A 25,688-nucleotide genomic window follows, 5' to 3' on the forward strand; every position below is an offset into this window, starting at 1 on the left:
ATTTTCTAGTTATGATGTTTTTAATCTCGTATAAATGTATGTTGAGGAAAAGTAGATGTAGAACTCCAACGCAGATTCAGTGAATGGTACGATACGTTTATTGGAGTCTTAGGAATCGACCTGTACAGAGATTATTGGCGAGTTAATATAGCAGTACATCAGGATAACATATGTCAATATTTGGGTATGAAAGCCAATACCTGGACCAGATGACCCAACGTAGTTGCTGTATTACATAGGGAAACATGGTTACTCATTAGAACTTACCATGTATCATAATTAATAACATGGCTAGGTAATTAGTAGTTATACAATGACCCTAACAGAAGTTGGTTTCCACTAGACTTTACATGCACGTACATATACTATTGTAAATATGAAACACATGTGTGCTTGACCTACACAGTGTAACATACCCCGTACGTGAAAGATATTTGTGGATAATTATATATTAGTCCAAATTTCAAACTCTAAAATTCTTATCATTTATATGTATTATACTACATTCGTCGCCATGTTATACATTATATCAAATTAGAAATAATTTGATATAATAAATTATAAAATTTCTAAAATTCTTATCATTTATATGCATGTACATTCATACAATGAAAATTTACAGTTAAGTTAAAAATGAAAGTAAGACACTTTCAAATAATTTTCAAATATTTTGATTGAAAATAAAATATATATAAAGAAAGTGAAATTATTGATATGAATGTTGCTTGAAAAGAATATATATAAAGCATAATAAGTATAGTATGTAAAACATAGAGTTCCGAATAGATTATTAAAAACACAGTATTCAAAATATAACTTTAAAATGTCCAACGTAGATATAGAAATGTTTATAAATATGCCGTCGTGTGATGAAAAGTTAATGAGTGCTGAAAACGATGTACAACCATCTTGAATCCAACGGTGATTTCTTGCACAATAAGGCTAAGAATTATTTAAGATGAGAGTTCCGTGTAAAAATTGTAGAATATAAGTTAAACTAAGTGTAATGAGTCCTCTCCGGAGATGAAAATATAAAACACGTTTTCCCTGGCATTAGACTGCATCAGATATTTCCAAATCCGTTGAGCACTTCGAAGAGATATGTTGACGTGGAAGGTGTTGTGTTGACTTCATCGGAAAAGGAGATTCATTCAATTTTCCCGGCATTAGACTGCTTCGGGTATTTCCAAATCCGTTGATGATAATTGTGTTGACGTGGAAAGGTGTAGTGTTGACTTCTTTGGATAAGGAGACTTTAGACAAACATTCCGGCATTAGACTGCATCGGCTCCTCCCTATCCGTTGAATATGTAGGTGGGTTTTTTTTGTGTGAATGTTTATGTCTTCAAGCACAGAGATATACTTGAAAATTTGCGTGAAATAACACGTCACTATCTCTGACTCTGACATAGCCTGGCATAGTCCGTAAAACAATTTTCACCTGGTGTTTAATCACTTCAGGGGACTATCCAGAAAATATACGTATGTTGAAATAATAGATATTAAGTTTCTTTTGTGGAGATATATATATTAACGGGAACTCCAATGATAGAATGAAGACGGCATACACAAACAAGTCAAATATAAACGAAGACAAAATAAAGTCAGAATTATGATGGGCTACTGATCCACTTCTACCACTGGCGGCGGCATTATAGTTGACAGGCGTGGATACATTAACACTTCCGTCGCATGGGGTCGAGGTCATATTTCGATTGGATTATGGCTGATTCTCAATTCTTTTGCGTATCAAAGGCGACAAGTTTTAAAGATTAGACTTTTCACTCTTTTTCTTATAAATAATTGTACCAATCACAAATATATTACTAAGAATATCATGGCATCACCAGAAATGTAGAAAAACTATATAGAAAAATGAAAGATAATAAAATAATCGCTCAATAACATTGTACGTATCAATCATTAGTTGTAATTTTCTGTAGATTTGCCTAGGGATAGTTGGAGATATTTTATTTAATATATCTATAACTATCAAGCTGTTGTTATTTAGAGTTTGTGGGGAAAAAACCAAAGGGATATATATTATAATGTAGTAAGCATCCAACAAATGCATAAAAAAACTATCATGAGCTTGTGGTGTTATATGTATTAACTGCTGTTAATTTTTGTACAATATAAAACTTACTAATACTAGGAGTTTTACTATATAAACTATGTGTAAATATCATCCACCTAAAGGAGTTTTACTATATAAACTATATGTAAATATCATCCACCTAAAGGCGTTTTACTATATAAAACTATATGAAATATCATCCAGCTAAAGGAGTTTTTTCAATATAAACTATGTGTAAATATCATCCACCTAAAGGCGTTTACCTGTAAATATCATCCAGCTAAAGGAGTTTTATTATATAAACTATGTGTAAATATCATCCATCTAAAGGCGTTTCCCTATATCTTCTTTATTTGAATATCATTAAAGGCGTTTTACTATATAAACGATATGTAATTATCATCCAGCAAAGGAGTTTTACTATATAAACTAATGTAAATATCATCCTGCTAAGGGAGTTTATACTATATATACTATATGTAAATATCATGCTAAAGGAGTTTTACTATATAAACTATATGTAAATATCATCCAGCTAAAGGAGTTTTACTATATAAACTATTGTAAATAATATCATCCACCTAAAGGAGTTTTACTATATAAACTATGTGTAAATATCATCCAACTAAGGGTTTACCTGTAAATATCATCAGCAAAGGAGTTTTTACTATATAAAACTATATGTGTAAATATCATCCACCTAAAGGCGTTTTACTATTATAAACTATATGTAAATATCATCCTCCTAAGGAGTTTTACTATATAAACTATATGTAAATATCATCCTGCTAAAGGAGTTTTACTATATAAACTATATGTAAATATCATCCAACTAAAAGGCGTATTACAACTATTGTAAATATCATCCACCTAAGGAGTTTTATAAACTATATAAAAAACTAGGATTTTACTGTAAAATATCATCCACCTAAAGGAGTTTTACTATATAAACTATATGTAAATATCATCCACCTAAGGGAGTTTTACTATATAAACTATATGTAAATATCATCCACCTAAAGGAGTTTACCTATATAAACTATATGTAAATATCATCCAGCTAAAGGAGTTTTCTATATAAACTATATGTAAAAATATCATCCACCTAAAGGAGTTTTACTATATAAACTATATGTAAATATCATCCACCTAAAGGAGTTTTACTATATAAACTATATGTAAATAATCATCCACCCTAAAGGAGTTTACTATATAAACTATGTTAAATATATGTAAATATCATCCACCTAAAGGAGTTTTACTATATAAACTATATGTAAATATCATCCACCTAAAGGAGTTTTACTATATAAACTATATGTAAATATCATCCACCTAAAGGAGTTTTACTATATAAACTATATGTAAATATCATCCACCTAAAGGCGTTTCCTTGTAAATATCATCCACCTAAAGGAGTTTTACTATATAAAACTATGTATGTAAATATCATCCACCTAAAGGAGTTTTACTATATAAACTATATGTAAATATTCATCCACCTAAAGGAGTTTTACTATATAAACTATATGTAAATATAAATATCATCACCTAAAGGAGTTTTACTATTACTATATCACCTAAGAACTATATGTAAATATTATCCACCTAAAGGAGTTTTACTATATAAACTATATGTAAATATCATCCACCTAAAGGAGTTTTACTATATAAAACTATATGTATGTAAATATCATCCACCTAAAGGAGTTTTACTATATAAACTATATGTAAATATCATCCACCTAAAGGAGTTTTACTATATAAACTATATGTAAATATCATCCACCTAAAGGAGTTTTACTATATAAACTATATGTAAATATCATCCACCTAAAGGAGTTTTCCTTAAATATATATACAAAGGAGTTTTACTATATAAACTATATGTAAATATCATCCACCTAAAGGAGTTTTACTATATAAACCTATATGTAAATATCATCCACCTAAAGGAGTTTTACTATATAAACTATATGTAAAATATCATCCACCTAAAGGAGTTTTACTATATAAACTATATGTAAATATTATCCACCTAAAGGAGTTTTACTATATAAACTATATGTAAATATCATCCACCTAAAGGATTTTTACTATATAAACTATATGTAAATATTATCCACCTAAAGGAGTTTTACTATATAAACTATATGTAAATATCATCCACCTAAAGGAGTTTTACTATATAAACTATATGTAAATATCATCCACCTAAAGGATGTAAATATTATCCACTAAAGGATATATAAACTATATGTAAAATATCATCCACCTAAAGGAGTTTTATATAAGGAGTTTTCTATATATAAACTATATGTAAATATCATCCACCTAAAGGGAGTTTTACTATATAAACTATATGTAAATATTATCCACCTAAAGGAGTTTTTTACTATATAAAACTATATATAAACATTAAATATCATCCACCTAAAGGAGTTTTACTATATAAACTATATGTAAATATCATCCACCTAAAGGAGTTTTACTATATAAACTATATGTAAATATTATCCACCTAAAGGAGTTTTACTATATAAACATATAGTTTTAACTATATAACATCCACCTAAAGGAGTTTTTACTATATAAAAACTATGTGTAAATATCATCCAGCTAAAGGAGTTGATTATTAGGGATTTCCATTCAGGATGGAAATCCCTATTGTTATTGTTCTGTTTTTTCTTATTTGTCTTATTATTTCCACGCAAACCTTCTTAACACTTTTTCTTATGCAGTCTCGTAAATACATTCTATACCGTTGGTTTCAGTAACTAGTAAGTAACTTAAATCATGGTCAAAAGGACGCAATTCGAGATGATCTAGTCGACCGGTCGCGATCGTTATTTTCATGAGCCAATATTTCTGCCATTTTGTATGATATGACATTGAAACTCAAAATTGTTATAGACATCGTTCCATAGTATATGCCTACATGAATGTGCGACAAATGGCCATTAAACACCAAATTGTAAATTCGCTGAGATCCCGTGAAAATCATTCAAAGGCACGGACGAACATGTGTGAAGCTCTATATGCAGCCGTAACAAGACATATTTATGTAGTATATTAGTTCTTGTCTTCACGCTTTATGTATGTTAAGATGAGAGCTTTTGTGAAAAATGTGTAAAATGACCGACAAACTTGTCGATTTAGCTACCTACTGGGTCTAGACAGTGCCCATAATTGTGGCTTAGTTGATGTTGTCTATTAAAGGTTTCTAAGTTTAAAAATATTATTTAAATTGCACTTTAATGGAACTGATGCAATAAAATCATCTGAATGGATCACTACCTGTCGTGTCTCTGGGCTTTCAAACTTTCAACTTTATTACTAGTCTCTTTACAAAATACATTGTGTAGAGAAACATATTTACAACATTCAACAAACGCAACATAGATGAAAGACAAATTATATAACTTTATGTTTCTGAAACATACATGTGCATTGAACGGATCACTGCCTAAGATGGCATATTGAAATATACTTTATCTTTAGATTCAATCTCAATATTTTGTGTGATTCATGTATATGTATATGTTATGTTTGTTTTATATGTGATCATGAACGCGTTACACTGCGCGTCCAAGTGGCGGCCAGATCTAACAACATTCATAGAACGATGTATATGTTAATATTATGAAAACGTGAAAGCACATCTGTATTCAATTTTTTGTCCTTTTGCAGTCTCGTAAATGCATTCTACTATAGTATATCTGTGGTTTCATTAACTAGTAAGTGAGTTAAATCATGGTCAAAAGGACGCAATTCGAGATGATCTCGCCGACCGGTCGCAATCGTATTTAACTTTGATGATTTTTTTGAACTTTGTCTGTTAAAGGATAAAATCAACTGAATGGATCACTACCTGTCGTGTCTCTGGACTTTCAAACTTCAAACTTTATTATTAGTCAATTTTCAAAAAAAAAACTGTGTACAGAAACATATTTACAACATTCAACAAATGCAACATAGATAGAGGACAAATTACAATGTACATGTATATAACTTTTTGTGAATCATACATGTGCATTGAACGGATCACTGCCTAAGATGGGGTAATAAGATATACTATATCTTTAAATGAAACCTCAACATTTTGTGTGATTTATGTGAAATGAAGCCGCCACTTTTGTATAAACAAGTTCTGAATATATTTTATATGTGGTTATTAACACGTAACACTGCGCGTCTCGGTAGCGGCTAGATCTAACAGCATTCAAACAACGATGTACATGTATATGTTAATATCATGAACATTTTTGTCCTTATGCAATTCTATACCTTTGGTTTCAGTAACTAGTAAGTAAGTTAAATGATGGTCAAAAAGACGCAACTCGAGATGATCTTTGGCAATTGAATTGTCAATTTCATGAGCAATATCTCTGCCACTTTGTATGATATGACATTGAAACAAAAAATGTTCTAAAACATCGTTCCATAGTATATACCTACATGCATGTGCAAAAAATGACCATCATACGCCAAATTGTAAATGCGCTGAGATCCCGTGAAAATCCTGAAGCTTTATAGGCATTCGATACAAAACAGCATTTATGCACCATTAGTTCTTGTCTTTATGCTTTATGTATGTTTAGATGAGAGTATACGTGAAAAGGTCACTTTTATTAATTATTGATACCATTGTAAAAATGTAAAATAAAATAGCAGACCACAACTAAGCTTCATGGTCGGACCGTGTGTATTTATTCTTCTGCACTGAAGTGGAAAATATCATCACTTGTAGGCAGTAAATATACCGCAAAAATAAATTTTGAACACTTATTTGACTTTGTAAAATTAAACTCTTTGCATTGTAAATATTGCAATTCTCAAAATGTTGGTAACTATTGGTGGTGAATAACATATTAAAAGCTCTTCTTGTTTCATGAGTATGAAACTTACGACACATATAACTTGAACTATGTTGTGCTCTTGGGGCAAGATTTGACCATTGTGACCTTGAATTCATGTCAACGTAATTCGATTGTAAGCGTATACATTTATACCATACATGAGCTCAGCTGATGTTTCAAAGGAATTGTGTTAATGTAAAATGATATTTCAGCATATAATTCAACATTTTACTACCGTGACCTTCAAGAGTGATTTACGTCATACAATAAAAACTCATTTTGACATGCGGCAATCGGTCTTTGATGTAAAGATGTTCTACAACAATTGTACTGATGTAGCATATGTGACTTGTATGACCTTGACTATAATTTTAATTTTAATCTTAATTCATGCAGGCACACATGTATGCCATAGGTGTTTGAAATATGAAATCTGTATAATCGAGTTTGATGACGTAACAGAGTCACAAAGTTTTGGCGTAAAACTGTTGAAGATATCTGTCCATGCTATGTCTATGCAAAATTCAAGCATTCAAGCATGTATGTTAAGTATTAAAGGCGCTGAAATCTTGTGCATTTTTGGCGGGAAAATGGCAAAATCGCAGTTTTCCAAGGTCTATATCTCCGCCATTTTGGTTCCGATGAACTTGAAACTTTTCATTATATATTTCTGAGAGCATGCCCTTTCAAATCTATCTTTCAAAACTTTTCTGTGGCAATTTTCGCTTTTTGGCATTTGTTTTGACCCCGTAGCGAGCTCTTGACCTTGACATAATCTCTGATAACATGTGATGAACAAAAATCGCGCTTTGTCACGATCTACCTTAATGCCAAAACGGGGACAACGTACAGCGTACGGTTATGAAGTAAGGAACGTTTAAAATTTGGTCGAAAAAAAGTAGTTTTTTTACGTCTGTGGCCTTGACCTTGAACATTTTTTTGTGAAAAATCGAACGTACGTTTCAAGATCTAATGTACCTACATAATGTGTCAAAAGTTGAGCGTCGTACTGTGTGTCGTTCGTGAGACATCCTGCTAACAAGATTTGTGGAAATAAGAAAAAAAAGGAATAATAACTCGATTTGATCTCGATCAAAACACTGGATTTCCACCTATGTAATGATATAAGTAATGTTAGCGAACAGACGATTGCTTTAGAACATAAAAATCATGACACTATGTCAATGTCTACATTTACAAAAAATCAACACCCTTCACTAAATGATAAAGGCCCTACGAGCTCACTAAGTACGGAAAAAAATAAGGAAATGGGACAAATTGCCATATTTGGAGAGCTATATTTCCGTCATAAACTCTAACATTACTTATATCATTACATAGGTGGAAATCCCGTGTTTTGATCGCGATCAAATCTAGTTATTCTTTTTTTTTTTTCTTATTTCCACAAATCTTGTTAGCAGGATATCTCACGAACGGAATAAGGTACGACGCTAAACTTCGGACACGTTATGAATCTTGAAATGTACGTTCGATTTTTTACAAAAATGTTCAAGGTCAAGGTCACAGACGTAAAAAACTATTTTTTTCGAACAAACTTTAAGCGTTCATAACTTCATAACCGTACGCTGTTCAGGTTGTGCGTTTCATTATTTAGGTTGATTGCGATGTTGAAACGTTTTTTTCTTACTACATGTTTATCAGAGATTATGTCTAGGTCTAGAGTTCGCTAGAGGGTCAAATGAGGTCAAACAAAAGTCAAAAATGAACTTACCATAGAAATGTTTTGAAGAGCGCACATGAAAGAAACATGCTCTTAAAGCACATAAAATGACCAATTTCAAGGCCATATTTATTCAAAATGCGGAGATATTGGACATCAAAAAATCGAAATTCATATATTTATTTTTGAATTTTTGTAAAAGAAGACCTTCGCATATATTCTGTAAAGGGTTTCAATTTCAAAAGACAAAGCTTTAAAAATGACGGAAATATAGCCTTGCAAATATGGCGTTTCGTTCATTTTTTAACCTAAATTTTACCGTAATTTATGAAATTTCCAGGAGAAATGTTTTGAATTGGATGTGAGAGAGCATGCTCTCATACACATAAAATGACCAATTTCAATGTCATATCATTCAAAATGGCGGAGATCAAGGACATCAAAAATCGGAATTTAGTTTATATTGGTCTTTGCGGCAGGCGATTTCAGCGCCTTTAAACCTGTATGTACAGTGTTGATTTTTCATACCTATGTTGTATGAACTTTTGTCTTCAAATGTATGGATTTTAAAGGGGCTATATAGCAAAATGGCGGAAATAATAGCTCTCCAAATATGGCAATTTGTCCCATTTCCTTATTTTTTTCCGTACTTAGTGAGCTCGTAGGGGCCTTTATCATTTAGTGAAGGGTGTTGATTTTTTGTAAATGTAGACATTGATATAGTGTCATGATTTTTATGTTCTAAAGCAATCGTCTGTTCGCTAACATTACTTATATCATTACATAGGTGGAAATCCAGTGTTTTGATCGAGATCAAATCGAGTTATTATTCCTTTTTTTTCTTATTTCCACAAATCTTGTTAGCAGGATGTCTCACGAACGACACACAGTACGACGCTCAACTTTTGACACATTATGTAGGTACATTAGATCTTGAAACGTACGTTCGATTTTTCACAAAAAAATGTTCAAGGTCAAGGCCACAGACGTAAAAAAACTACTTTTTTTCGACCAAATTTTAAACGTTCCTTACTTCATAACCGTACGCTGTACGTTGTCCCCGTTTTGACATTAAGGTAGATCGTGACAAAGCGCGATTTTTGTTCATCACATGTTATCAGAGATTATGTCAAGGTCAAGAGCTCGCTACGGGGTCAAACAAATGCCAAAAGCGAAAATTGCCACAGAAAAGTTTTGAAAGATAGATTTGAAAGGGCATGCTCTCAGAAATATATAATGAAAAGTTTCAAGTTCATCGGAACCAAAATGGCGGAGATATAGACCTTCGAAAACTGCGATTTTGCCATTTTCCCGCCAAAAATGCACAAGATTTCAGCGCCTTTAATACTTAACATACATGCTTGAATGCTTGAATTTTGCATAGACATAGCATGGACAGATATCTTCAACAGTTTTACGCCAAAACTTTGTGACTCTGTTACGTCATCAAACTCGATTATACAGATTTCATATTTCAAACACCTATGGCATACATGTGTGCCTGCATGAATTAAGATTAAAATTAAAATTATAGTCAAGGTCATACAAGTCACATATGCTACATCAGTACAATTGTTGTAGAACATCTTTACATCAAAGACCGATTGCCGCATGTCAAAATGAGTTTTTATTGTATGACGTAAATCACTCTTGAAGGTCACGGTAGTAAAATGTTGAATTATATGCTGAAATATCATTTTACATTAACACAATTCCTTTGAAACATCAGCTGAGCTCATGTATGGTATAAATGTATACGCTTACAATCGAATTACGTTGACATGAATTCAAGGTCACAATGGTCAAATCTTGCCCCAAGAGCACAACATAGTTCAAGTTATATGTGTCGTAAGTTTCATACTCATGAAACAAGAAGAGCTTTTAATATGTTATTCACCACCAATAGTTACCAACATTTTGAGAATTGCAATATTTACAATGCAAAGAGTTTAATTTTACAAAGTCAAATAAGTGTTCAAAATTTATTTTTGCGGTATATTTACTGCCTACAAGTGATGATATTTTCCACTTCAGTGCAGAAGAATAAATACACACGGTCCGACCATGAAGCTTAGTTGTGGTCTGCTATTTTATTTTACATTTTTACAATGGTATCAATAATTATAAAGTGACCTTTTCACGTATACTCTCATCTAAACATACATAAAGCATAAAGACAAGAACTAATGGTGCATAAATGCTGTGTTGTAACGAATGCCTATAAAGCTTCATGATTTTCACGGGATCTCAGCGCATTTACAATTTGGCGTATGATGGTCATTTTTTTGCACATGCATGTAGGTATATACTATGGAACGATGTTTAGAACATTTTTTGTTTCAATGTCATATCATACAAAGTGGCAGAGATATTGGCTCATGAAATTGACAATTCAATTGCCAAGATCATCTCGAGTTGCGTCTTTTTGACCATCATTTAACTTACTTACTAGTTACTGAAACCAAAGGTATAGAATTGCATAAGGACAAAAATGTTCATGATATTAACATATACATGTACATCGTTGTTTGAATGCTGTTAGATCTAGCCGCTACCGAGACGCGCAGTGTTACGTGTTTAATAACCACATATAAAATATATTCAGAACTTGTTTGTACAAAAGTGGCTGCTTCATTTCACATAAATCACACAAAATGTTGAGGTTTCATTTAAAGATATAGTATATCTTATTACCCCATCTTAGGCAGTGATCCGTTCAATGCACATGTATGATTCACAAAAAGTTATATACATGTACATTGTAATTTGTCCTCTATCTATGTTGCATTTGTTGAATGTTGTAAATATGTTTCTGTACACAGTTTTTTTTTGAAAATTGACTAATAATAAAGTTTGAAGTTTGAAAGTCCAGAGACACGACAGGTAGTGATCCATTCAGTTGATTTTATCCTTTAACAGACAAAGTTCAAAAAAATCATCAAAGTTAATACGATTGCGACCGGTCGGCGAGATCATCTCGAATTGCGTCCTTTTGACCATGATTTAACTCACTTACTAGTTAATGAAACCACAGATATACTATAGTAGAATGCATTTACGAGACTGCAAAAGGACAAAAAATTGAATACAGATGTGCTTTCACGTTTTCATAATATTAACATATACATCGTTCTATGAATGTTGTTAGATCTGGCCGCCACTTGGACGCGCAGTGTAACGCGTTCATGATCACATATAAAACAAACATAACATATACATATACATGAATCACACAAAATATTGAGATTGAATCTAAAGATAAAGTATATTTCAATATGCCATCTTAGGCAGTGATCCGTTCAATGCACATGTATGTTTCAGAAACATAAAGTTATATAATTTGTCTTTCATCTATGTTGCGTTTGTTGAATGTTGTAAATATGTTTCTCTACACAATGTATTTTGTAAAGAGACTAGTAATAAAGTTGAAAGTTTGAAAGCCCAGAGACACGACAGGTAGTGATCCATTCAGATGATTTTATTGCATCACTTCCATTAAAGTGCAATTTAAATAATATTTTTAAACTTAGAAACCTTTAATAGACAACATCAACTAAGCCACAATTATGGGCACTGTCTAGACCCAGTAGGTAGCTAAATCGACAAGTTTGTCGGTCATTTTACACATTTTTCACAAAAGCTCTCATCTTAACATACATAAAGCGTGAAGACAAGAACTAATATACTACATAAATATGTCTTGTTACGGCTGCATATAGAGCTTCACACATGTTCGTCCGTGCCTTTGAATGATTTTCACGGGATCTCAGCGAATTTACAATTTGGTGTTTAATGGCCATTTGTCGCACATTCATGTAGGCATATACTACGGAACGATGTCTATAACAATTTTGAGTTTCAATGTCATATCATACAAAATGGCAGAAATATTGGCTCATGAAAATAACGATCGCGACCGGTCGACTAGATCATCTCGAATTGCGTCCTTTTGACCATGATTTAAGTTACTTACTAGTTACTGAAACCAACGGTATAGAATGTATTTACGAGACTGCATAAGAAAAAGTGTTAAGAAGGTTTCGTGGAAATAATAAGACAAATAAGAAAAAAACAGAACAATAACAATAGGGATTTCCATCCTGAATGGAAATCCCTAATAATCAACTCCTTTAGCTGGATGATATTTACACATAGTTTTTATATAGTAAAACTCCTTTAGGTGGATGATATTTATATATATTTTTATATAGTAAAACTCCTTTAGGTGGATATAATATTTACATATAGTTTATATAGTAAAACTCCTTTAGGTGGATGATATTTACATATAGTTTATATAGTAAAACTCCTTTAGGTGGATGATATTTATATATAGTTTATATAGTAAAACTCCTTTAGGTGGATAATATTTACATATAGTTTATATAGTAAAACTCCTTTAGGTGGATGATATTTACATATAGTTTATATAGTAAAACTCCTTTAGGTGGATGATATTTACATATAGTTTATAAGTAAACGCCTTTAGGTGGATGATATTTACATATAGTTTATATAGTAAAACTCCTTTAGGTGGATGATATTTACATATAGTTTATATAGTAAAACTCCTTTAGGTGGATGATATTTACATATAGTTTATATAGTAAAACTCCTTTAGGTGGATGATATTTACATATAGTTTATATAGTAAAACTCCTTTAGGTGGATGATATTTACATATAGTTTATATAGCAAAACTCCTTTAGGTGGATAATATTTACATATAGTTTATATAGTAAATCTCCTTTAGATAGATGATATTTACATATAGTTTATATAGTAAAACTCCTTTAGGTGGATGATATTTACATATAGTTTTATATAGGAAACTCCTTTAGGTGGATGATATTTACATATAGTTTATATAGAAAAACTCCTTTAGGTGGATGATATTTACAAGGAAACGCCTTTAGGTGGATGATATTTATATATAGTTTATATAGTAAAACTCCTTTAGGTGGATAATATTTTACATATAGTTTATATAGTAAAACTCCTTTAGGTGGATGATATTTACATATAGTTTATATAGTAAAACTCCTTTAGGTGGATAAATATTTACATATAGTTTATATAGTAAATCTCCTTTAGGTGGATAATATTTACATATAGTTTATATAGTAAAAACTCCTTTAGTGGATGATAATATTTACATATAGTTTATTATATAGTAAAACTCCTTTAGGTGGATGATATTTACATATAGTTTATATAGTAAAACTCCTTTAGGTGGATGATATTTACATATAGTTTATATAGTAAAACTCCTTTAGGTGGATGATATTTACATATAGTTTATATAGTAAAACTCCTTTAGGTGGATAATATTTACATATAGTTTATATAGTAAAACTCCTTTAGATGGATGATATTTACATATAGTTTATATAGTAAAACTCCTTTAGGTGGATGATATTTACATATAGAAGATATATAGGGAAACACCTTTAGGTGGATGATATTTACATATAGTTTATATTGAAAAACTCCTTTAGCTGGATGATATTTACAAGGATAGTTTATATAGTAAAACTCCTTTAGGTGGATGATATTTACATATAGTTTATATAGTAAAACTCCTTTAGGTGGATAATATTTACATATAGTTTATATAGTAAAACTCCTTTAGGTGGATGATATTTACATATAGTTTATATAGTAAAACTCCTTTAGGTGGATAATATTTACATATAGTTTATATAGTAAATCTCCTTTAGATAGATGATATTTACATATAGTTTATATAGTAAAACTCCTTTAGGTGGATGATATTTACATATAGAAGATATATAGGGAAACACCTTTAGGTGGATGATATTTACATATAGTTTATATTGAAAAACTCCTTTAGCTGGATGATATTTACAAGGAAACGCCTTTAGGTGGATGATATTTACACATAGTTTATATAGTAAAACTCCCTTAGCAGGATGATATTTACATATAGTTTATATAGTAAAACGCCTTTAGGAGGATTGATATTTACACATTTTATAGTTTATAGTTATAGGTAAACGCCCTTAAGTTGGATGATATTTACACATAGTTTATATAGTAAAACTCCTGGTTTATATGTAAAACTCCTTTATATATTTACAGGTATAGAAGATATATACTTTAGCTGGATGATATTTCATATAGTTTATTTAAGTAAAACGCCTTAAGTTGGATGATATTTACACATAGTTTATATAGTTTATATAAAACTCCTTTAGTTAATATTACAATTCCTTAGGTGGATAATAATATTTACATACTCCTTTAGTTTATATAGTAAAACTCCTTTAGGTGATGATATTACATATATTTACATATGGAGTTTTAGGAAACACCTTTAGTTATGTAGAAAAACTCCCTTAGCAGGATGATATTTACACTATTTATATAGTAAATATTTACATATATTTTTATAGTTAGTATAACTAAAACTCCTTATATGATAAATCCCTTGGATGATATTTACATATAGTTTATATAGTAAAACTCCTTTGACTGGATAATAGATTATATATGTAATTAAAACGCCTTTAGCTGGATGATATTCAAATAAAGAAGATATAGGGAAACGCCTTTAGATGGATGATATTTACACATAGTTTATATAATAAAAAGCTGGATGATATTTACAGGTAAACGCCTTTAGGTGGATGATATTTACACATAGTTTATATTGAAAAAACTCCTTTAGCTGGATGATATTTCATATAGTTTATATAGTAAAACGCCTTTAGGTGGATGATATTTACATATAGTTTATATAGTAAAACTCCTTTAGGTGGATGATATTTACACATAGTTTATATAGTAAAACTCCTAGTATTAGTAAGTTTTATATTGTACAAAAATTAACAGCAGTTAATACATATAACACCACAAGCTCGTGTTAGTTTGTTATGCATTTGTTGGCTGCTTACTATATTATAATATATATCCCTTTGGTTTTTTTCCCACAAACTCTAAATAACAACAGCTTGATAGTTATAGATATATTAAATAAAATATCTCCAACTATCCCCTAGGCAAATCTACAGAAAATTACAACTAATGATTGATACGTACAATGTTATTGAGCGATTATTTTATTATCTTTCATTTTTCTATATAGTTTTTCTACATTTCTGGTGATGCCATGATATTCTTAGTAATATATTTGTGATTGGTACAATTATTTATAAGAAAAAAGAGTGAAAAGTCTAATCTTTAAAACTTGTCGCCTTTGATACGCAAAAGAATTGAGAATCAGCCATAATCCAATCGAAATATGACCTCGACCCCATGCGACGGAAGTGTTAATGTATCCACGCCTGTCAACTATAATGCCGCCGCCAGTGGTAGAAGTGGATCAGTAGCCCATCATAATTCTGACTTTATTTTGTCTTCGTTTATATTTGACTTGTTTGTGTATGCCGTCTTCATTCTATCATTGGAGTTCCCGTTAATATATATATCTCCACAAAAGAAACTTAATATCTATTATTTCAACATACGTATATTTTCTGGATAGTCCCCTGAAGTGATTAAACACCAGGTGAAAATTGTTTTAAGGACTATGCCAGGCTATGTCAGAGTCAGAGATAGTGACGTGTTATTTCACGCAAATTTTCAATTATATCTCTGTGCTTGAAGACATAAACATTCACACAAAAAAAACCACCTACATATTCAACGGATAGGGAGGAGCCGATGCAGTCTAATGCCGGAATGTTTGTCTAAAGTCTCCTTATCCAAAGAAGTCAACACTACACCTTTCCACGTCAACACAATTATCATCAACGGATTTGGAAATACCCGAAGCAGTCTAATGCCGGGAAAATTGAATGAATCTCCTTTTCCGATGAAGTCAACACAACACCTTCCACGTCAACATATCTCTTCGAAGTGCTCAACGGATTTGGAAATATCTGATGCAGTCTAATGCCAGGGAAAACGTGTTTTATATTTTCATCTCCGGAGAGGACTCATTACACTTAGTTTAACTTATATTCTACAATTTTTACACGGAACTCTCATCTTAAATAATTCTTAGCCTTATTGTGCAAGAAATCACCGTTGGATTCAAGATGGTTGTACATCGTTTTCAGCACTCATTAACTTTTCATCACACGACGGCATATTTATAAACATTTCTATATCTACGTTGGACATTTTAAAGTTATATTTTGAATACTGTGTTTTTAATAATCTATTCGGAACTCTATGTTTTACATACTATACTTATTATGCTTTATATATATTCTTTTCAAGCAACATTCATATCAATAATTTCACTTTCTTTATATATATTTTATTTTCAATCAAAATATTGAAAATTATTTGAAAGTGTCTTACTTTCATTTTTAACTTAACTGTAAATTTTCATTGTATGAATGTACATGCATATAAATGATAAGAATTTTAGAAATTTTATAATTTATTATATCAAATTATTTCTAATTTGATATAATGTATAACATGGCGACGAATGTAGTATAATACATATAAATGATAAGAATTTTAGAGTTTGAAATTTGGACTAATATATAATTATCCACAAATATCTTTCACGTACGGGGTATGTTACACTGTGTAGGTCAAGCACACATGTGTTTCATATTTACAATAGTATATGTACGTGCATGTAAAGTCTAGTGGAAACCAACTTCTGTTAGGGTCATTGTATAACTACTAATTACCTAGCCATGTTATTAATTATGATACATGGTAAGTTCTAATGAGTAACCATGTTTCCCTATGTAATACAGCAACTACGTTGGGTCATCTGGTCCAGGTATTGGCTTTCATACCCAAATATTGACATATGTTATCCTGATGTACTGCTATATTAACTCGCCAATAATCTCTGTACAGGTCGATTCCTAAGACTCCAATAAACGTATCGTACCATTCACTGAATCTGCGTTGGAGTTCTACATCTACTTTTCCTCAACATACATTTATACGAGATTAAAAACATCATAACTAGAAAATTTCACATATTTTAATTGTTATTCCTTATGTCATTTTGCCTTCAATCGTTACAAGATCGTATGTACGGACTAAGAACTATTTCAGTAATTGACGAATGTGTCCGCTGATCATCCTTTCCATTGACTACATGTGTAGTTACTAGTATACAGAATCCATTGACGACACTGCTAATTTATCAAACCGTACGTATCTTTATCATAATTTTCCCATCTCTTATGTTGTTTAGACCTTCACTGGATCTTCTGCAACAGTTGGTATGTCTCCCCCTCCGATCCTTTTTATAAGGAAAATGCCCTGGACCAGACTGGTTTGATATTGAAGCGAACTCAATTGGCCCTCTCTTTTAGCTTACCAAAGTTGCGCCATTGCATACTGACATGCGAACATTTCTGGTGAGCTTTAATGTTTTAAGTTCGTGACTGTTGCAAAGGTTATCATAATATGTCATTATAATTATAAAGTGAGCAATTCATGACTAACCTAGCCTCCGTTCTCCGCAAAACTGTTGCGTATACAAAACGCATCTGTTGTAGTAGTGTTTGAAAAGCCTTCAATATTTTTAACGGGACATGTACCGTATATGCATGATTACATAAACAGAGACTAATATAAATAAAGGTAACTGTTTAGGAAGGGTCTTGTTCACAAATGATACTTACGCAAACTGTATACATTGCATTGTAGGTCTAAGTATAGCCCGCTAAACCTGCCGATATTAGTTATTAGGCTTTTTTTGCCTGATACAAAAAAAAAATAAATAAAAAAGCCTAATGATATAGGCAGGTTTAGCGGACTAGTCTAAGTATAGATAATTCTCATATAGATGGATGTAAGCAGTAAAACTAATGGGATATGCATGTTTGAGCTGTAGAACGAATATATACGTACCCGGCCTACTATAGTCCTTTCTAAAGACAACATTACCGGTCAAAAAAGTCTTTTGAGCTACAATATTGCATGCTGGTTGAGCTGTGCACTTCCATATAGCTGCGATTGAATATTATTTTTAGAAATTGGTACATGTTCGTATTTGATTTTTTTCAATGTCAGAATTAATTTCTGGACTATCAGAATCTGTTCTTACCGTAAACAAACAAATTCCCGCATGTGATTGATTTTTCGCATACAAATGATAGTGTACATTTTCGTGTGTAGATTATTTTTTGTGTGCGGTCAATTCAAAAGCAATGAAATTCTTGTGAGTATAAATACAGTAAAACCATTGCAATCTAAATCGCGAAATAAGAATTAATGGTAAATGTTGTTAGGCTTGAAAATGCGAAAATAAGCCACCACAAAAATAGGTTTGTTTTATGGTATATAGTGTATTGTTAGAACAAGAAAAAAAACAACGATAGTTGTATGTAGTACATGTAAATCCATGTTTTATTTTATTATCACATATATATCGTTCATATTGAAATATCAAACAAGAACCAATATTTATTTTCAGGTAAAACTTTTAAGTATTCTAAGGAAAATGCGATAGAATTACATATATTTTCAAGCAAATGCAGAAATTTTGTAGATCACTTGTCTTGTATATTTCAATAGTACTTTTAAATAGTGTACCCGTATACATTGTATTAGCTTTTATACTGTATACAAATGTACGTATAACAAAATGTACTTGCTGTTATTTGAAGGGGATTAAATTTTTGCAGTCGATACTTTCTCTTTCTGCGGTCTTAATACCAATATATATATTACATTTGTATAGCAAGCCAGATTCTGTATTTAGATCTATGGTGTTGAGAATGAAAAATGGCACAAACAGACTTAATGTAATATAGTCAAAATCATATCAGTTATTGACACACCAACCATAGAGTTAAAAAAAAACAGAGACATAATGTTTCTTTATATAACAATGATGACACAAAACACAGTTCATACACTCAATATCGTTCATGTGTGTGCTGTATAAAAGCTGAATTAAGTAGTCACAAAACTGTAACGGCATGAAGGAAAATTTGTCTTAGAACCTAAATAAATATAGCTAATTTCTTCAATGACGTAAAAAATAGAATCAACCTGTTTCATTTTAAAATGGAAAACTAGTTGAGATGTTTGTTTGAATTGTGGAATGTAATCATATAAAATATACATTTTATGATTTCTGAGTTGCATGTTTATGCAAATGAAATAAAACGTACATTTCCTTCTAACAAAAACACACAAAAACGACTCGATCATCAAAACTGGACTTTTCAAAATAAAACACAAGAAAATGAAAGAAAACATGTTAAAAGGACAACATAACATTAAACTTAAAATGAAATATCACATGTGGAAGAGAAATGTACATCGCTATGTATTCCTTGGTCGATTCTTTGTTAAAATGGCAAGTACAGTAGTCACAATTTGGTAATGTTTTCAATGATATCACAAAAAAAAAATTACAGAAAAAACCACCACTTCAATATCAAAACACAAGAGAATATCAATTGGTTTCACAAAATCTTTAACATATTCTTTGGTTAAAGTACATGTATCTGATGTTTAATTGTATATTATTTATTCTTCCCTGTGTATTCCAATAGTGCGATCTTTTGAGGAATTATCACATCCAATACAAAAGTTTTTCGAGTTATATACTCAAAGTAATTTCTTCTTGAAATGTGAGCTAAGGGAGGTAATTAATGCACTTACACAGTACTTGAAAATATTTTGTCATGCTTTAATTATATTAATATTTAATTTAATACGTGTATATGAATTGTGTTTCAAAAAAAAGTCACAGGTTTATATTTATCCGATAAATAACGTGACAAAGAAAGATTTATACCTGCAAATTGTAAAATTAAGTACTTGCAAAAAAATTATGGTGTTGCTCTACAGTGAAGGTGTTCATTGGGTCGAATACTGTATCTCTGTTACAGCGGTTTGATGACATATTTTAGCCCTGTTTACTGCAGGGGTGTGTTTTTAAGTGAAGCTATGAAGACATCATTTAAGCTGCTCCTGATTTGTCAGTATGTCACCATGTGCCCAGCACTCCATAAATCGAAGAGAAAGTGTAATAAAAAAACATTCTGAGCATTTGCTGAAAGTTATAGCGATATGTTTCACTGCTGATTTCCTGTCAAAAACAAAATATGGCAAAAATAACTCATTTTTAATAGTGACCTTTCCAGTAATTTTGACCCCAAATTCATTTCTATGCCTGTAATTTTATTTCATGAAGCTGAATCCCGTTTTTTATATAAACACAGAATTTCCCAGCGACAATTCATATTTTGTACTTTGTTTACGTAATAAATATGGTTATGGGAAAATGTAGATAGGCATTGCGACGTGTCACTTTGACGTCTTCCCTGTTTATGAAGGACATAAAAACAAGTCCCATCTTGAGTGTTGAATGTACTAAACCCATATTTCGGCCTGCGGGCACTATTCTCATCCCTCGACAAATACATTATAGGCAATAGTGCGCTCTCCCCACCCTCACAAAACAGGCCATAAATAGATAAATATTTTTAATAACAAAAAGTTATATATTCAATCCTTATGTTTTGTCTTTTTCGTTTTGTCTGCCATTTTAAAAACATGAATACAAATCACGTGACAATGCGCTTGTGATCTACATCACATTGAACTCACGACAAGTGGAAAAGGGAGCTAACTACCATGTAGAACTTACCCTGACAAGTAACTAATTGATACTGTTTTTCCATTACTTTGACAAAAACCTGCAACCTGTACACCAACGCTTGTCCTTTAACATGTCCAAATACTTCTGTCCTTCACAACCTGTTAAACAAATATCCATGATATATAAACAACGTATTGTTATAGGAACTTAATTGACTCACAGGTGTACTGGTATCACATTAGACTACTACTCCCACATCATTCCTATGTCCTAGAAAAAGCTTCAGTTACTTATTAGTAACTGGCGTGACTAGAAAAAAAATATTCACCAGTACCAGTCCACCTGTAAAAATGGAATGTTAATACTGAATCCAATGGTTGAGGACCAATAAATAGGTTTAATATTGTATGCATATCATTGTGGCTTGCCACAAAGTCCCAGCTTATGGTTGCCAGGGGTAGAAGGCTAGTTGTAAGTCATTACTTAAACTACTCATTCACTTCTACCCAAATGCAGGTGGCTTTGTATGCTAATACATATTGATTCAGATTTCTAGTATCTACTGTGAAGTTATAGGTCCCTATCCAATACAGTATATACCGTAATTCGACCCAAATATGAAACTCCAAGGGGAATCTATAAGCACCCCTCCCCTTAAAGTCACTTGCAAAATGCAGACAGAAAATATGAAAACTGATTTATTTATTTTGCAAAATGATTAATGGAAAGGCTAGTCCAGGTTCTATTATTAAAAAGCATCTCTGATTTTTTCAAATATTTTAAGTGCCCTGGGCGCTTATTCAATATTGGGTTGAATATCGTATTTGTTTATTCACACAGCACATTTATAAGATTACCTTCTGTCCGAGACTGTTAACGAACCACTCATCTCCTAGGAAGTTACAGGCCATATCCACGTCACCATTGTACACCATCACACGTTTCTTAAAAAAGTTAAACAAAAAAAAAAGAAAATCCTCTTGAAACTTATTTGAAAAAAAAAATCTGTATTTGAATATTTAGAGTTATCTACCTTTGGGAGAAGGTATTGACTGTGACATCATGTTTGTAAAACACAATATCAATCTAAAGGCTTATCAAATATGTTTTGCTTTTTATTTTTATCTTGTCTTTATCACTTTAAAATGAAATCATTATATACTACAAGATAACACATGGTTAGGAAAGTTTATACCAGTGCTATTAATCAATAAAGTAACTATGATTTACCTTTTGTGACAAGACTTTGAGATACTGCTCCCTCATGGAACTATACAGAGTTTTATACCCTATACCAACAACAGAACTGAAAATAAACCACAATAGGGTAGAGATAAGTACAAAAAACATTAACGTTAAAAACTAAATTAATACAAACACAACATAAAGTATACATTTTGGTTATGTAGAAGTCCTGTAGATTAAAGCAAGATAAAAAGATAAGCCTTTTAATGATGTGGAACAGTGGCCACTACAATAGAAGGAGGAGGAACAGCAGCAGAGGTCAGAGGAGGAGAAGGAGGTGGAACAGTAGCAGTGGTCAGAGGAGGAGGAGGAGGAGGAACAGCAGCAATGGTCAGACTAAGGGAGGAGGAGGAGAGGAACAGCAGCAATGGTCAGACTAGGAGGAGGAGAAGAGGAGGAGAAGAACAGCAGCAAGGTCAGAGGGAGGAGGAACAGCAGCAATGGTCAGAGAGGAGGAACAGCAGCAGAGGTCAGAGAGGAGGAACGAGCATCATGTCAGAGTAGTAGGTAACAGCATCAGAGGTCAGGATGAGTGAGAAGGAGGTGGAACAGTAGCATTGGTCAGAGGAGGAGATGTGAGGAACAGCAGCAATGGTCCAAGGAGGATAATCAGCAAGCAAGCGGTCAGAGGAAGGAACAGCAGCAATGGTCAGAGAGGAGGAACAGCAGCAGTGGTCAGAGAGGAGAGGAACAGAGCAGTGGCCAGAGGAGGAGGAACAGCAGCAATTGGTCAAGGGGGAGGAACAGAGCAATGGTCAGAGAAGGAGGAACAGCAGCAGTGGTCAGAGAGGAGGAACAGCAGAAATGGTCTGAGGAGGAGGAACAGCTGCAGAAGTCAGAAGGAGAGTACAGCAGCACAGGTCCAGAGGAAGGAGAAGGAGGTGGAACAGCATGCAGATGATTCAGAATGTGAGGAGGAACAGCACAGAGGTCATAGCAGGAGGCAGCAGCAGCAGAGGGCAGAGAGTGAGGAACAGGGAGCAATGTTCAGGAGGAGAGGAGCAGAGATTCAGGGCAGAGGTCAGAGGAGGATAAGGGAGAAGTGGAACAGGGAGGAGTAATGGAAGGAGAAGGTTGTTCAGGAGGCGCAAGGAGGAAGAGGAGGCAAACAGTCAGGGCAGTGGAGTCAGGAGGAGAGGGTGGATGAGGGAGGTAGAATGGAGCAAGCAGAGGTTCAAGGCAGAGGTGCAGAGAGAGGGAGAGAGGGAGCAGGCAGACAGAGGAGAGCAGGAGAGATGGCAGAAGAGGGGGCAGGTAGGAGGGGAGGAGAGCAGCCAGGAAGAAGAGAAGGAGAGAAGGAAGAGGGAGAAGGTAGAGGAGATGAGCAAGAGGGGCAGTGAGAGAGCAGGGAGGAGGGAGAGAGAAGGGGTCGAGGGAGGGAGGCAGAACGGAGGGGGCGGAGGAAGAGGGAGAGGAAAGGAGGGGGAGAGAGAAGGGAGTGAGAAGGAAGAGAAGGGAAAGGAGGAGAGGAAGAGGCGAGGAGAGAGGGAGAAGAGTCAGGAGCGGAGGAAGAGGAGAGGGCAGTAGGAGAATCGTGAGGAGGAGAGAAGATTAGGACAGGGGAGAGGGTGGGAGGGGAGGTTAGGGAGGAAGAGCGTAGGAGAGGAGGAGAGAGGGGGAAGAGGAGGAGGGAGGGGACAAATGAGAAGGAGGAGGAAGAGAAGGAGTAGGAAGAGAGAGAGAGGAGAGCAGAGAGGACAGAGCCAGGAGGAGGGAGGAGGCAGAGAAGAGGAGAGAGGAGGAGAAGAGAGGAGAAAGAGAGGAGATGAGGAAGAGAGATGAAGGGGAGAGGCGAGGAGAGGGGAAAGAGGAGAGGAGAGAGGAGAGAGCGAGAAGGGTAGGAGAGAGATGAGAGGGGGGGGAGAGTAAGAGGAGAGAGTAGGAGGAAAAGGAAGGGAGAAAGGGAGAGGAGAGAGGGAGGATGCAGGGGGTGAGGGGAGAGAGGGAAAGATAGAGGGAGAGAGGAGGAGAGAGACAAAAGGCAAGAGGAGAGAGAGGAGGGGAGAGAGGAGGCAGAAAGAGAGGGAGGGGAGGGAGGAGAGAGGAGGGAGGAGGAGAGAGAGGGGAGGGAGAGAGAGGGGAGAAGAAAGAGCAGAGAGAGAGGAGAGAAGAGAGAGGAGGGGAGAGAGGAGGAGAGGAGAGAGAGGAGAGGGAGAGGAGGAGAGGAGAGAATGAGGAGCAGAGGGAGAGAGAGAGAGAGAAGAAGAGAGGAGGAAGTGAGAGGAGGAGAGAGAGAGGAGGGAGAGAAGGAGAAGGAGGAAGAGAGAGAGGAAAGGGGAGGAAAAGAGGGAGGAGAGAGGAGAGGAGAGAGGGGAGGGAGAGAGAGGAGATTAGAGAGGGGGGCAGAGGAGGGAGAGTAGGAGGAGGAGAGAAGGGAGGGGAGAAGGAGGAGAGAGGGAAGAGAGGAAGGAGAGGAGGAGAGAGGAGAGAGGAGGAAGGGAGGGAGAAGAGAGGAGAGAGGAGAAGGAGAAAGGGGAGGAGGAGAGAGAGAGAAGGAGAGGAGGGAGGAAGAGAGGGAGAGAGAGAGAGGAGGAGGGAGAAGAGGAGAGAAAGAGAAGGAGGGAGGAGAGGGAGGAGAGGAGAGAGGAGAGGAGAAGAGAGGAAGGGGAAGGAGAGGGAGGGAAGGAGAGAGGAGAAGAAGGAGAGAGGAGAGAGGAGAGAGGAGAGGAGAGAGAAGGAGAGAGAGGAGGAGAGAAGAGAGGAGAAGGAAGAAGAGAGAGAGAGAGAGGAGAGAGAGAGAGAGAGGAGAGAGGGAGGGAGAGAGAGAGAGGGAGAGAGAGAGAGAGGAAGAGGAAGAGAGAGAAGAAGAAGGAGAGAGGAAGAGGAAGGAGAGAGAGAGAGAGAAGAGGAGAAGGAAGAGAGGAGAAGGAGAGAGAGGAGGAAGGAGGTGAGGAGAAGAGAGGAGAGCAGAGAGGGAAGAGAGAGAGAGAGAGAGGAGGGAGAGGAGAAGAGAGGAGGAAGGAGAGAGAGAAGAAGAGAGGGAGAGGAGAGAGAGGAGAGAGAGAGAAGAGAGAGAGAGAAAGAAGAGGAGAGAGAGGAAGGGAAGAGAAGAAGAGAGGAAGAGAGGAGAGAGAGAGAGGAGAGAAGAAGAGAGGAGAGAGGAGAGGAGAGAGAGGAGAGAGAGAGAGAGAGGGAGGAAGAGAAGAGGAGAGGAGGAGAGAGGGGAGAGGAGAGAGATAGAAGGGAGAGGAGAGAGAGGAGGAGAGGAGGGGAGAGAGAGAGAAGAGAAGAAGAGAGGAGAGAAGGGCAGAGAGAGAAGGA

The 25,688-nt window shown here is 34.2% G+C and overlaps 2 protein-coding genes and 1 long non-coding RNA gene across 3 annotated transcripts in view; 2 read left to right on the forward strand and 1 right to left on the reverse strand.

Annotated features, from left to right (window-relative positions):
- Nucleotides 1-25,688, forward strand: part of LOC138315375 (lysosomal protective protein-like) — a 104,080-nt gene that overhangs the window by 30,579 nt on the left and 47,813 nt on the right. The gene's annotated exons all lie outside the window — the stretch shown is intronic.
- Nucleotides 21,317-22,505, reverse strand: LOC138315372 (uncharacterized). The gene is made up of 3 exons (XR_011207489.1): nucleotides 22,413-22,505; nucleotides 22,040-22,126; nucleotides 21,317-21,340 (listed from the first exon to the last, which is right to left on the reverse strand). It is a non-coding gene; the product is annotated as an uncharacterized lncRNA (long non-coding RNA).
- LOC138312712 (trichohyalin-like) overlaps nucleotides 23,571-25,688 on the forward strand; it is a 14,791-nt gene continuing 12,673 nt past the window's right edge. Inside the window, 2 exon segments of the mRNA XM_069253493.1 lie at nucleotides 23,571-23,950; nucleotides 24,384-25,688. The exon segment at nucleotides 24,384-25,688 is cut by the window's right edge and continues 263 nt beyond it. Coding sequence (XP_069109594.1) covers nucleotides 23,571-23,950; nucleotides 24,384-25,688 — 1,685 coding nt within the window.

Source organism: Argopecten irradians, chromosome 2, assembly GCF_041381155.1.
Source record: "Argopecten irradians isolate NY chromosome 2, Ai_NY, whole genome shotgun sequence".
Lineage (NCBI taxonomy): Eukaryota > Metazoa > Mollusca > Bivalvia > Pectinida > Pectinidae > Argopecten > Argopecten irradians.